At 48.7% G+C, this 14,166-nt stretch overlaps 1 protein-coding gene across 1 annotated transcript; it reads left to right on the top strand.

Moving 5' to 3' along the window:
- Positions 1–2,134: 2,134 nt before the first annotated feature.
- Positions 2,135–13,432, top strand: LOC142585600 (GDP-D-glycero-alpha-D-manno-heptose dehydrogenase-like). The gene is made up of 3 exons (XM_075696485.1): positions 2,135–2,205; positions 10,789–10,817; positions 11,920–13,432. The coding sequence occupies exon 3, from the start codon at positions 11,921–11,923 to the stop codon at positions 12,854–12,856; it is 936 nt and encodes a 311-aa protein (XP_075552600.1). The 5' UTR covers positions 2,135–2,205; positions 10,789–10,817; position 11,920; the 3' UTR covers positions 12,857–13,432.
- The last annotated feature ends 734 nt before the right edge of the window (positions 13,433–14,166 follow it).

Below are 14,166 nucleotides of genomic sequence, written 5' to 3'. Positions count from 1 at the left end.
TTTCAGGCCATTTCTAGCGATGGTTCGTGCCCTATTCTATTCCTTTCTTATCGCCCGTCGCACCGAGTGGCTGATTCCGGCGATGCGATTGGCGCGGTATTGGCGCGAACCAACGACGGTGGGCGAAAACTCCGCGTCCCGTATTTACAAAAAGCTAAAAGAAAAATTAAATTATGGGGTTTTACGTGCCAAAACCACTTTCTGATTATGAGGCACGCTGTAGTGGAGGACTCCGGAAATTTCGACCACCTGGGGTTCTTTAACGTGCACCTAAATCTAAGTACACGGGTGTTTCGTATTTCGCCCCCATCGAAACGCGGCCGCCGAGGCCGGGATTCAATCCCGCAACCTCGTGCTCAGCAACCCAACACCATAGCCACTGAGCAACCACGGCAGGTCTTACAAAAAGCTGTTACCTTGGAATTGCTCCTAAGAGGCAATTCCAGCCAATCCAGATGCTGGAGGACTCGCTGGCAAATAGCGATGGTAAACAGTACTTACCAACGAAATTCCTTGTGAATTCATCCTCGCACTCGCAAATCAGTTCGTAAACGTTCCGGATGTTCGTGAGAAGAACCAGTCAATCCAAATACCGAGATTCTCCTAAGATCGCCCGCCAATTAAACACAGTGTTTACGAAAGCAAGACTTTGCGAATTCGGCCCCTGGCCTATGTTGACAAAGCAATTCTAATGCCATGCCATACCCACCGTGATTACATAAAGGTTCTGGCGTTGCGCTGTCAAGCCCGAAGGCGCGAGATCAAATCCCGGTCGTAGTGGCCTCATTTAAATAGGAGTGACATGCTAAAACGCCCGCGTTTGGGGTTCGTAAACTGTGAGCAGGTTATGAACCCCAGGTGGTCAACATTAATCTGAAACCCCCCCACCTTCCCCACTTGCTGTGTTCCTCATAATCATATCGTGGTTTTACACGTGCACCCGGTAAGTGAAAGAGTCTAGTTCGAGACCAACAAAGATGTGGCGCTGTCCTGTAGGTCGGGAGAAGCCCCGAGAAGGACGAAGTGGCTGGTCTCGTAGACGCGTGCGGTATAGCTGTTAGGCCCCACACTGGAAGACCTCGCACCTCGCACCTCCATCGGAACATGTTACAAGGAATATTTATTCGGCAATATGGTACTCGTCGAGCTACACAGCACAAAGACATAGACTTCGGCCCAGCTCGAGCATTCAGTCATGCCCACATCGTTTTCGTCTTCATCGCTCAACCGTGACAATATTATCTTTGGCTGTGCACTGATATCAGGATCATCCATAAAATTTCCCAACGCGTTCAGGTTTCATCTTAAAACCGGTGACATAAAGACAGGTCGGTACAGAAAAAAGAGCAGTTTTAAACATGGAAGAGCACTTGATCTCACGGAAATAGGCAAACCTATTGTTTAATGGCGCATGCATGCCAATTGTGTTTGAGTCAAACAGCGTATGCATGCAATATTTTTTTATTTCTTATGTTGTCACCGGCTGTGATTGCACATTATTAGCGAAGGCGACTGGCCAGTAACCAGCGACTATAATGAACGAAAAGGTTTGTAAGCGGTGCTCTGGGCCAGTGCAACGTAGCGATTGTTTTCTGCTCGCGATTCTGTTGTTTTCAAATCATCCACCGCTCACGACCGGCTAATCTTGGCCATAGCGTAATCGGTGCGCCACTCGGACCACTGACGGAGCACGAAAAATTGAAAAAAATTAATTGCAATAAAATTGCTAGGTTATCCGGAACCGGCATTCTCTACATTCATTTTCTCTCGTTTCCCTTCTTCATTGTTGTTGTTGGAGGAGGAGGAGGATTCGCCGCGAATGAAACGCAGTAAAATTAACGAAAGGGCACCGAATGACTTTTTGCTAGCCTTGACATGCTCCACCGAGTGATAGCGCGCCCTCAGAAAGATATCAGTGCCGAAGCCGGCCTTTGTGATTGTCTGCTTTGTCAGCGCCGCTATATGTGTGTTTGCAGAAGCAAGCGACCCCCCCCCTCCCACGTGCCACACCCACTTCGACCAGCTGACACGACCGTCTAGAGGCCTTCCGCGATACTTATGGCGCTCGATAGAGGCGCTGAACAATGGTGACGAACGACCCGGATGAGCCGACCGATAGCGCCACGGCGATAAACTGGCCGCATAGCGTGCGTGCGTAAACTCGACAGAGCCCAGAGCGCCGACGACTATCGGTGTGACTACAAGGTACGTACTGGCCCGTGTTTGTCACGAGTTATACGTAAAGAAGTGCACGTGGAATTCGTCGAAAAAGCTTGATACTTTCAGACATGTCCTTCAGATTAAGATGTTTAACCATTTGCTCAAGTGGGAGGTAGTGAGGCAGAGAGACAGACCAGACTCCTCGGCCCGTATTTAGGGAGAAAAAAACTATTGTGCTAGAACTGTAAGGGCTGGTCAATCGCAAACAGTACTTACGAACGAGAAACTTTGTGAATTCGGGTACACCTAGCTTACCACTATGCACTGAGGCAAAAAAAAAGAAAGATGTGCAGGAAAAGGTGTTGATTAAAACTTGCTTGACCACGTGAGTCTATATTAAAATTCGCATCAATATAGTCCAGTCAGTTCTCAGTGGTTCATAGAGGCCTCTGTTGCTCAAAACACCGATAAAGCACCGATGACTGTGGTGCAGAGTCTACCGAAAACCCGCCGCGGTTGCTTATTGGCTATAGTGTTGGGCTGCTAAGCATGGGGGTCACGGGATCGAATCCCGGCCACGGCGGCCGTATTTCAATGGGAGCGAAACGCTAAAACACCCGTGTACTTAGATTGAGGTGCACGTTCAGGAACCCCGGGTTGTTCACATTTCCGGAGTCCCCCACTAGCGTGCCTCAAAATAAGATCGTGGTTCTGGCACGTAGTACCCCATAAATTAATTTTTTAAATCTACCGAGAGACCCAGCTGCGTCGAATGTTTGTTGTCCGTTCGTGTTAAACAAGTGACGACTGTTTACTTTTCTCGCGTATTCTGCATATTACTTAGAACAATGGGGTCCATACCCTTTGGCAGCATCTTGCTCAAAACTTTCACTTTTTTTCGTAAAAGTTACGTGCTACGCTGTACTGACACGGGTACTTACTTATCCTTTATCCTGGGACTGTATTTCACCCGTTGGCTTAAAGTTATTGTTCAGTGCAGGCCGCACCTGCATGTATCGGAAGTTTCTTGAACGTTATCGATGGTTCTATTCGCTGTCTGTTCTCACGGAAGCTTGTGCGATCTGACTGCATACACGGCGAGAATTCTGTGGTACCTTCTGGAAGACACGCAGGCACCAGCGATTACTCCCGAACCTTACAGGACTCATGTATAAAAGCTGACGCCCTTGACCCGCAGATCAAATTTTCGACAATCGCCAACTGTTTTCGCCGCTATCGTTGTGCTTTGAGTGCAGTCTGTTTTTTCTGGGCATAGAGTCGCCCAATAAAGAATTAATTCCGTCATTAACAGTCTTCCTACTGTTTTCTTGACCGTCACTACCACGTGACATTTAGTGGAGGTAATCTGCTTTCATGTACCGGACCTACCCTGCTACCTTCGTTATCCTCCATCAGCGCTCACGAGACATCATTCTTGGCATGTACTTCCTGAATCAACACGGCACAATCATTGGCTTGAAGTTGAAGTCAATAACGATATCCGAAGACCAAGCGATACCACCGGAGAGTTCTCCGAGTTAACATGCCTTGAGTGTGCTCGAAGATAAAGTCAGCGTCCCGCCTCGCTCCAGTATCATTATTTCCGTCGGCACCGAAACAAGCGCAGACGTGGAAGGCCTGTTGGAGGGTGGCCAACATCTACTGCTCGACCGTGAAATTTACGTCGCAAGAGGAATCGCTCCACTGCACGGGGGAAAAGTGAAAGTAATGCTGACAAACTATAGTCAAGAATTTAAACACCTGAGCAAGAGCACGAAGACTGCCTGCACGGAAGAAGTTGCAGCCGTCAGTGATAAGTTGGTTTACCTGAACTCAGTCGAACCTGCCACGACGGTCCGTGTTACTGAACCATCCTTCGATATTAATCCGATGTTTCCCAGGCATAAGCAAGCACAGCTGAAAAGTCTCTTCAAGCAATGCAAGGACTGATTCTCGTCATCATCTAGAATTCGACAAATACAAGTTGCTAAACATCGCATAATACATGAAGAATGCGCTCGACCACTCCTCCAGACCCCTTACAGAGTTTTTACGCGGGAATGTGAAAGCATAAGGCAACACGTCGACGAAATGCTGTGCGACATCATCCAGCCGTCAAAAAGCCGGCGGGCGTCTCGAATATTATCGCCTCAACACAATGACGAAGAAGGGCGTATACCCCCTCCCACGGATAGACGACGCACTGGACCGGCTCTGCAAAGCAAAGTACTTTTCGTCGATGGACCTCAAGACGGGCTGATGCAAAATTGAAGTCGACAAGAGGGATTGAGAGAAGACCGTCTTTATCACACCTGATGGCCTCTATGAATGCAAGGTCATGCCATTCTGTCTTGGCTCGGCACCCGCAACTTTCAAGTTTGGAATGAACACGGTATGAGCGGGCTTGAAATGGCAGACTTGTTTAGTCTACCTTGATGACGCCGTCTTTGCCTCAAACTTACACGATCACGTTACGCGCCTTGTGACAGTACTAGATGTCATCAAGTCGTCTGTGCTCACCTTGAAGCCGCAGAAATGCCGCTTCACTTACAAAGAACTTCTGTTCCTGGGTCACGACATCAGCAAGTCAGGAGTTATTCCTGATCCACAGAAAACAGCTGCCATTGCAAAGTTTCCGCAGCCCGTCGACAAGAAGACAGTGCGCAGGTTTTTTAGTCTGTGTGCCTACTATAGGCGCTTTGTTAAGAACTCTCATATCGCCGCATCTCTGACTCTTCTATCGAAATACGAAGTCATATTTAAGTGGGAGACACTGCAAGTCGAAGCATTTGAGGACTTAAAATGACGCCTGCAGTCGCTACTAGTACTCACGCATTACGACGAAGACACCGATGCCGAAATCCACACCAACGCAAGCCGCGTAGGCATCAGTGATGCCCTAGTCCAGAAGGAACACGAACTTGAAAGGGTCGTATGTTACACTAGCCGGTCGCTGTCGAAAGCGGAATCCAGTTATTCATAGACGGAAAAAGAATGTCTTGCCATAATTAGGTCCACCATGCCTTGCCATAATTAGAAAATTTCGCCTTTATCTATATGGCAGGTCATTCAAAGTCGTAAGCGATCATCACAAACTGTATTGGCCAGCCAATTTAAAGGACCCTTCAGGACGCCTTTAATGGTGGAGCCTCAGACTACAAGAATTTGACATTACCGTGATAAAAAATCCGGACTAGAACACTCTGATGTCGATTGCCTCTCCCGCGCTCCTATTGACCTACCACCGCAAGATGACCAGGACGGGGTCTCTTTCCTAGGGACAATAAGTGCCAACGACTACGCCGAAAACCAACGAGCAGGCTTCTTGGAAAGGAAGACCAACTTTGCCCCAAGAGTATTTAAGTGTGGATTGTCTTCGTTTTCACTGCGAAGCGACGTCCTTGTAAAGAAAAACATCTCGCCAGTCCGGGCCAATTACGTTCTGGTTGTGCCTTCAGCACTACGGCTTGTTGTGAAGTCGGGGGTCCGTGCGGGCACAGAGGTTCCACGGATGGTGCCGTGCCAGGTGCCGGGAGAAAGAATGGTTCAGAGTGATGTTTAAAAGATGAGAAAAAAGGTTCGTATTCAAAGTACATGATTCAGTTTTATAAGCATGGCTCCAATTATCGGAGCACACTACATGCTAGAGTCTTTGCATGTCAGAGCGTCCTCCCTCACAGCCGTCCGGATGCGCTTTCTATGCCGTTTACCTCGTAAAGGCAATTCACTGGTCAATCATAACCGGCGAATCGTTCACCACATCCCGTTTCCCAGCGTCACGTGTGTCTCCAACGTCGCACAATACGAGGCAACCACATGTCAAACTGTGAACCTGCCGTCGACGTTTTCCCCGGGAGTTCTCAACAATGATCCTGTCATCTTTCAGTGGCCTCATCGTGATGGCCAGGAGGGGCGAGGTTGTTGTCTTGAAACGAGCTGTCATTTCTGGGTGCTCGAAAAGCCGAAGATCTGGAACATGAATGCCTGTCCGTAAGGCTCAGGTGACGCTGATTGAGCTGCCTTGAGTGAACGATGAGGCGTGACCAGTACCCGTGATAGCCGCATGTCTGCCCGTGAAGCATCCTTTGTTCTGAGGTATCATCAGGCACAGCAGGCCTGAGGTACTCCCTGCCCTTCATGATGACCCAATGGCAGGGCACCTCGTGTTTTTTTTTTTAGTATACTCGCGAGGATTCAGGAGAAGGATTACTGGCCACGCTTGAATTCCGACATCACTCATTACGTCGAGACATGCTGAGACTGCCAGCGACACCAAATACCACCGACAAGGCCAGCGGGATTCCTACAGCCGATCGAGCCTCCTTGCCGACCGTTTCAGCAGATCGGGATAGACTTGTTGGGGCCGTTTCCGACGTCAACATCCACAACCAAATGAATCGTCGTGGCCACCGACTACCTTGCCCGCTACGCCGAAACGAAAGCCCCCTGCCGAAAGGTAGTGCCGCGGAAGTAGCGAAATTCTTCGTCGAGAACGTGCTGCAACACGGTGCGCCAGAAGTCGCCCTTAACGACAGAGGAACGCCTTTTACCGCTGAGCTTACTCAAGCCCTGCTGCAATATAACCAGACAAGACATCGGAGGACAACCTGCTACCACTTATGGACGAATGGTCTGACGGAACGCCTGAAGAAGACGTTCGCCAACATGTTAGGGATGTACATCATCATCATCATCATCATCAGCCTAGTTACGCCCACTGCAGGGCAAAGGCCTCTCCCATACTTTTCCAACTACCCCGGTCATGTACTAATTGTGGCCATATTGTCCCTGCAAACGTCTTAATTTCATCCGCCCACCTAACTTTCTGCCGCCCCCTGCTACGCTTCCCTTCCCTTGGAATCCAGTCCGTAACCCTTAATGACCATCGGTTATCTTCCCTCCTCATTACATGTCCTGCCCATGCCCATTTCTTTTTCTTGATTTCAACTAAGATGTCGTTTACCCGCGTTTGTTGCCTCACCCAATCTGCTCTTTTCTTATCCCTTAACGTTACACCCATCATTCTTCTTTCCATAGCTCGTTGCGTCGTCCTCAATTTCAGCAGAACCCTTTTCGTAAGCCTCCAGGTTTCTGCCCCATATGTGAGTACTGGTAACACACAGCTGTTATACACTTTCCTTTTGAGGGATAGTGGCAATCTGCTGTTCATGATTTGAGAATGCCTGCCAAACGCACCCCAGCCCATTCTAATTCTTCTGGTTATTTCAATCTCATGATCCGGATCCGTGGTCACTACCTGCCCTAAGTAGATGTATTCCCTTACCACTTCCAGTGCTTCGCTACCTATCGTAAACTGCTGTTCTCTTCCGAGACTGTTAAACAATACTTTAGTTTTCTGCAAATTAATTTTCAGACCCACCCTTCTGCTTTGCCTCTCCAGGTCAGTGAGCATGCATTGCAATTGGTCTCCTGAGTTACTAAGCAAGGCAATATCATCAGCGAATCGCAAGTTGCTAAGGTATTCTCCATCAACTTTTATCCCCAATTCTTCCCAATCCAGGCCTCTGAACACCTCCTGTAAACATGCTGTGAATAGCATTGGAGATATCGTATCTCCCTGTCTGACGCCTTTCTTTATAGGGATTTTGTTGCTTTCTTTGTGGAGGACTACGGTGGCTGTGGAGCCGCTATAGATATCTTCCAGTATCTTTACATATGGCTCATCTACACCCTGATTCCGTAATGCCTCCATGACTGCTGAGGTTTCGACTGAATCAAACGCTTTCTCGTAATCAATGAAAGCTATATATAAGGGTTGGTTATATTCTGCACATTTCTCTATCACTTGATTGACAGTGTGAATATGGTCTATTGTTGAGTAGCCTTTACGGAATCCTGCCTGGTCCTTTGGTAGACAGAAGTCTAAGGTGTTCCTGATTCTATTTGCGATTACCTTAGTAAATACTTTGTAGGCAACGGACAATAATCTGATCGGTCTATAATTTTTCAAGTCTTTGGCGTCCCCTTTCTTATGGATTAGGATTATGGATGTACAGTCAACCACAAATGTTTACAGACCGCGGGATCTCAGAAAATGTTCAATTTCCGAGCAGCCTGTAACAGTGCATTGAGTAAAACCGAACATCACAATGTTTTTTCCCATATACTGGTAAAGGTTGTAAATACGAATACTGGCTGTGTTGTATAGGCTGCACAGATATTCAGCTTTTTCTCAGATTTTGTGTTCCGTAAAATTTTGTCGTTGACTCTACGTCAACGTGGAGCACAAGACGTGAGATGCCGTCCATCCGTACGTAACGTTCGCTTACAACACGTCAGTACAACAACGCAGATCATGCCATTCAGGGTGGTTTAGGCAAGGCACCCCACGACGACGTCATGCTGCCTCGCGTCACCGACGACGAAAATCTCGACGTCGCCGCCGATCTGCAGCACGCCACCGAAGAAGAACGACAACGCGCCTGTCGTCGCCTCAAGAACCAGCAAAGGACGGACAGCCTACATTACAATCTTCGACGACGCTAAGTGGAATATCAGCCCGGCGACCGTGGGTCTGTAACCCGATTCGCCGACGAATACTTAGTGAGAAACTTTTGCGACGGTATTTCGGACCCTACAAGATCATCCAACGTATTGGCACAATGGACTATGAGTTTGTGCCAGACGGCATTTCGCAAACAAAGTGGCGCCGCTCGCGACCTTATATAGCCCATGTTGTGCGCCTTAAGCCTTTCTACCAACGATAACGAACCCTGGGACATAGTTCTTGTCATCTTTTTTTGCTACGTGTGCTTTCGCTCCCGTGTTCGAAGCATCGCGACGGTGCTTTTTAGGGCAGGGGGGAGGGGGCGTTAACACGCGCACTTATTTATTATTTTTCCTGGGACTGCGCTTCCGCTTCTAAATTAAAGTTATCGCTCAGCGCAGGACGCGCCTGCATGATTTGTAACTTACTCTATTGTTATCGTTACTTCCGTATCTGCGGCGTATATTTTCGCCGGACTTTGTTAATCAGATTGTATGCGCGATTCGAACTGTGTAGTGCTTCAAGGCACGCGGGCGCCAGCGATTACGCTGGAACGTTCGACGAGTCATTTATAAATGCCGAGGTGCCTGACCCACAGCTCAGATACCGACGATCGCAGAGTGGGCTCGCCGCTATATCATTGTGCTTTGAGCGCAGCCTGTTTTTCTATGCAAAGGCTCGCCCAATAAACGTTAGTCTCGCAATACAGTTTTTGCTACTGTGTTCTTCAGTCACTACAACGTGACAATATTTTAGGTTTCGTGTAAATCCTTCCAGCGCTAAATCGTCCTAACGTGGGATGTGAACGCTGTCGTGTGGGAGTCCAACTTCATCCCATGCGCGTTTTATCGTATCAAATAGCAGCGCATTTGTTACTTGTGATGTTGAATATTGCACAAATATTTACAAAATTCCGTTCGTTATATTTAGAGAACGGATGTATAGGTACTAAAATGAACTGTTTTAGGCAAGAAACTCATTTGGATATGTATGGGATCGATTAACAAGAAATTCCGTTGTGAATAGTCAAGGATAAATTATGATTTTTACTGAACACGGCCCCCTAAACCCCAATTTAGTGAAATTTTCTTTATTTTCTAGATAACAGGGAATGAGTCAAGTTGCGTAGGCCACACGATTTACCTGAAATTTAGTGCCACTACACACCACGAGAGAAGTTGTGAAAGCAGTGACAGGCGAGCGCCAACTCAATATTTTCTGGTTTGTTGCGCCCTTTTTTTTTCCCTGAGTACTTGTCCATACGCAGTAAAGGAACGCCCAACATCCACCGAAGTTAGGGGCACATATTTGCACTTCTGGACAATCGGTGATCAGAAGCCCTCTGGAATTCTAGAATGTTCACTAGCCAGAGGGTTTGACAGTTCTTTCAATACCTGAAGACTTCCAATACCGAGACTGCTTTTGCCCGGCTCCAGCAGCAACGAGTCCATAGGGGATGGTGGCAGACGTTTCCTGAACGTCCTAAATGAGCCCCACGTTCCGGGATTGAAGTTGCACCCGAGCATTCAAGTTTCTCGATCATGTCGGCTAAAAACGTGAACTGAGCGCACGAGTAGGCTTAAGTGACTCTCAAGTGACTCACAAGTAACTCTCAAGTGACTCACAAGTAACTCTCAAGTGACTCTTCCCCCCCCCCCCCCCAATTGACTCTCGAGTGACTCTCAAGTGTATCGTCGCCTGTAGCGCAGTTTGAGCTCTTCTCGCAGCAATGCTCTCACCAGCTCGAAAAGCTGTTAATAACACCCTCTACACGGGCGTTTCTGGTGATAATCGGCTGCCTTCGGCCGATTTTTCCACCTGCTCGTCACATTATAAACAAAATGAGGCTGGGACAAAACACGAAAAAAAAAAAGGCCTTTTTAGCCTCCGAAAATCCAATGCAGGCACAACAACATCGAAATAGGCGTTTACATGCACAATCAAAGTGCCACTAAAATGTTTCTAGACCCATAGTTCGTGCTTATACGTTAAATAGTCACAATAAAGAAGTAAGCGAAAATTGTAGACATTTTGCCTAAATCTCCGGTCTTTAGTTATAACTGTGATTCGTTGTCCCCCCCCCCCCCCCCGCGCCTTTTTTTTTTTCTTTCTTTGCACAGAAGGCCTACGTTGGAATTTTCTTTTCCGTGTGAGTGACGGGGCTCTGTTATGCACCGTTAAATAATTTACACCATTGAACACCATAAAGGTTTAAATTAGTCCATATCTCACCAACTTACACCCGAAAAGAGTTAAGAAAACTAACTTAGCGGGTTTTACGCGCCAAAACCCTGATATGATTATTTGGCCCGTCATAGTGGCGGACTCCGAAAATTTGGACCAGTTCTTTAACGTACACATACATGCACCTAAATCTAAGTACCAGAAAGTTTCCCAGAAAGAGTTTAAGAGTGTGAGTTATAGACTGATTTACACCCTTACGCATACTTGAGGCAGGAAATTAGTTTACAGTGTGGAGTTGGAGCACTACTTCTCTCCCGTGGCAAAAATAGAGCGAGATAAACCATAGAGCATTTGGAGAATTCTCTATACTACGTACGTACAACGTACATATGTGCGCCTTTATTTGCATATTCGTGTTGGTTGAGAGCGTTCGGGCAGTGCTACGAAATTAGTGAAAACTAATTGAATTAAGTGAAACTAATGAATTAGTGAAAGTGAAATTAGTGAAATTAGCTTTAAAACAGTGTTGCGAGAATAACCGGGTATGGTAGCGAGACTTCATTATCACCACTAAAGCCGGGTTTTTTTTTTCTTCTTTTTTTGCTAACACGAACGCTGAAACGAACACTCAAATATGCCCTAAGAATCAGTATATAGCCTGCCTCGGATTCTTCATCTTTGACGAAAACACATACGTGTGCATACGTGCGTCTGTTCTCATTTGTGCCAGCAACAGAGGAATTGGACTCACTTGCACATCGCATCAATTCTTGTTCTTTTGTCTTTCGATAGCGCCCTTGTTGTTCGTCCACTTCGAGCCGCCGGTGCACCTTCTCTCTCTCTCCCTCTCTCTCTCTCTCTCTCTCCATATCTTTCTCTCTTCCTCACTCGCGCACACACTGTGGACATATATCCATTCTGACTAAAATATATGCAGATAACGAAATAAGTTCGCATAAGGCATACTCAGTAATTCCGGTGTCGGCCACGCCAGCCGAGATACAAGCTGAGCGCTTAAAGCGCTGCATACCGGGAGGATTCCGTGCGAACGGTGGTGCGTTTCGCAGGATGCCGGCGGCCGAGGAAGTGCTGGTGACTGGCGGCGCGGGCTACCTGGGTTCTTGCCTGGTGCCGCTCCTGCTGGAGCGCGGCTGGCGCGTGGCCGTGTACGACACGTTCGCCCGCGGCCTGGGCCCGCTTCTGCCGGTGGCCCACCGCGTGCGCCTCGTGCGCGGCGACGTCCGGGACGGCGCGGCGCTGGCGTCCGCGCTGAAGGGCGTCGACGCCGTGGTTCACCTGGCGGCCGTGGTCGGCTACCCGGCGTGCAGCCGCGACCCCGAGCTCGCCGAGGCCGTCAACGTCGGCGGCACGCGCACACTGCTCGAACAGCTCTCGCCCTCGCAGCGGGTGGTGTTCGCCTCGACCGGCTCGTGCTACGGCGCCGTCACGGACGGCCTCTGCACCGAGGAGACGCCGCTGTCGCCCCTCTCGGTGTACGGCAGCACCAAGGAGCGCTCCGAAGACCTGGTCGTCAAGCACGGAGGCGTCGCGCTGAGGCTCGCCACCGTGTTCGGCGTGGCGCCTCGGATGCGCGTCGACCTGCTCGTCAACGACTTGTCGCTGCGGGCGCTCCGCGACGGCGAGCTGGAGGTGTACGAGCCGGACTTCTGGCGCACCCTGCTGCACGTGCGGGACGCGGCGCGGGCCTTCGTGCTGGCGCTCGACCGCTACGACGAGGTGCGCGGTCGCGCCTTCAACGTGGGCGACGACGCGCTCAACGTGACCAAGGCCAAGCTGGCGCGGCTCATCTGCGAGCGGGCCGGCGGGGTGCGGCTGCTGCTGGGCGCGCCGGGTCGAGACCAGGACAGGCGCGACTACCGCGTGTCGCACGCGCGCATCCGAAAGGAGCTGGGCTTCCGAGCGAGCGTCTCCCTCGAGCAAGGGGTCGACGAGCTGCTCAAAGTGCTGCCCCTCATGGCGCCCCACGAGCTGTGCTCGAACTAGTCCCCTCCCCACCCCGACAGTTCTCTCTTATCGCTGCTATGGACCGAGCTGGTATATTTAAAGGCTCTATCATCGGCAGTGCGCTTCTATTTGCACACGAGGTCAGATTCAGTGTGCACGTTCCCGCGGAGGCGTGACGTCATGAACGTACAGGCTGGCAACCCAAAAATGTTTGGACAGGACCACGGCGACGCTACTATTCTGCAAATCGTGGCTTGCAATGAAAAATTTAGAAAACAGCGTCATCCTATATGGTAGTGATATCATAATAAGAACGCGCAATTAAGCTTCTTTATATAGGAAGCCTGTGTTGGTTTTATGGTATTTGGTCCGTGTAGTTCAAAGGAAGTGTCTGCGTGCGTTATCGGCGACTCGAAATAGAATTATGGTAGTGTGCATAAAGGCGCTGCTAATGCGTTTCACCTACTGGTCCGTGAATGCGCTGTTTTCTTGCGTGCTATATGTAAGGCCGCAGGTGACGAAGCCGTGAAATCTATATTGCGACCACATTCGGTGCGTCCAAATATGCTGTTAGATGCACTGTACGCATTGAAAATAAAACTGTACTGGTTGCAATGTCTGTGGGATTAATGTGGAACTGTGCCATGGCTATGCAGCAGTGGCTGTGGTACCCACTCTCTCCTTTCTTAGGAAAATAGAGAAGTTTTATTTGCAGGATAGGTACAGATGTCGGCTTTTCTTAGGAACAAGCTTCGAGAGCACAAATAGGATTAGTGGTATCAAGCATGTAATCGAAGCAGCGAGTGAATACTATCGCTGTTGAGACTGACGAGCTCGTCGGTGGAAATGAAATTTAATTGAAAGCAAACTTGGCCGAAATGAAGCACGTAAATGCCTTGGAAACAATTCGTTGGCGATTCTCAGATCGGCATTATAAGCTGCGCTATTGCTCGATGCGAAGTCGTCTTGCCTCTAAGTATGTACCTACTCGCCCAACAGCGCACATTACTAAGAGGGTATCGACAAGTTCGTCGACCAAGCATCCAGTGAACACAAAAGCTGTGATAAGAAAAAAACAAAAACAAAATGTACTTAAGGCCAAATGCCTCTAGACCTATATCTGCCTTAAATCTATAGTATTGTAGAATGGTATATGGGTATTACTACATATATTTATATGCGTAGTATTATTCGAAACTAGCATGAAGCTACGAAGGAAACGCATTGGCGTTTTCTCAGAAAGAAAGCTTCGCAGTTGAAGAAAGATTTGTCCTAGTCCTGGGGATATGACCCGTGTCCAGCGCCTTTCCAGTGAAGTCTCTCTGCCATCTCAACTAACTAGGTGGCCA

Source organism: Dermacentor variabilis, chromosome 6 (genome assembly GCF_050947875.1).
Source record: "Dermacentor variabilis isolate Ectoservices chromosome 6, ASM5094787v1, whole genome shotgun sequence".
Classification (NCBI taxonomy): Eukaryota; Metazoa; Arthropoda; class Arachnida; order Ixodida; family Ixodidae; genus Dermacentor; species Dermacentor variabilis.
The sequence above is the reverse complement of the archived record's forward strand: the minus strand, read 5'-3'. Positions and strand labels throughout refer to the sequence as shown.

Excerpts from the sequence above, each read along its gene's own strand:
- LOC142585600 (XM_075696485.1), top strand. The coding sequence starts at position 11,921 with ATGCCGGCGGCCGAGGAAGTGCTGGTGACTGGCGGCGCGGGCTACCTG.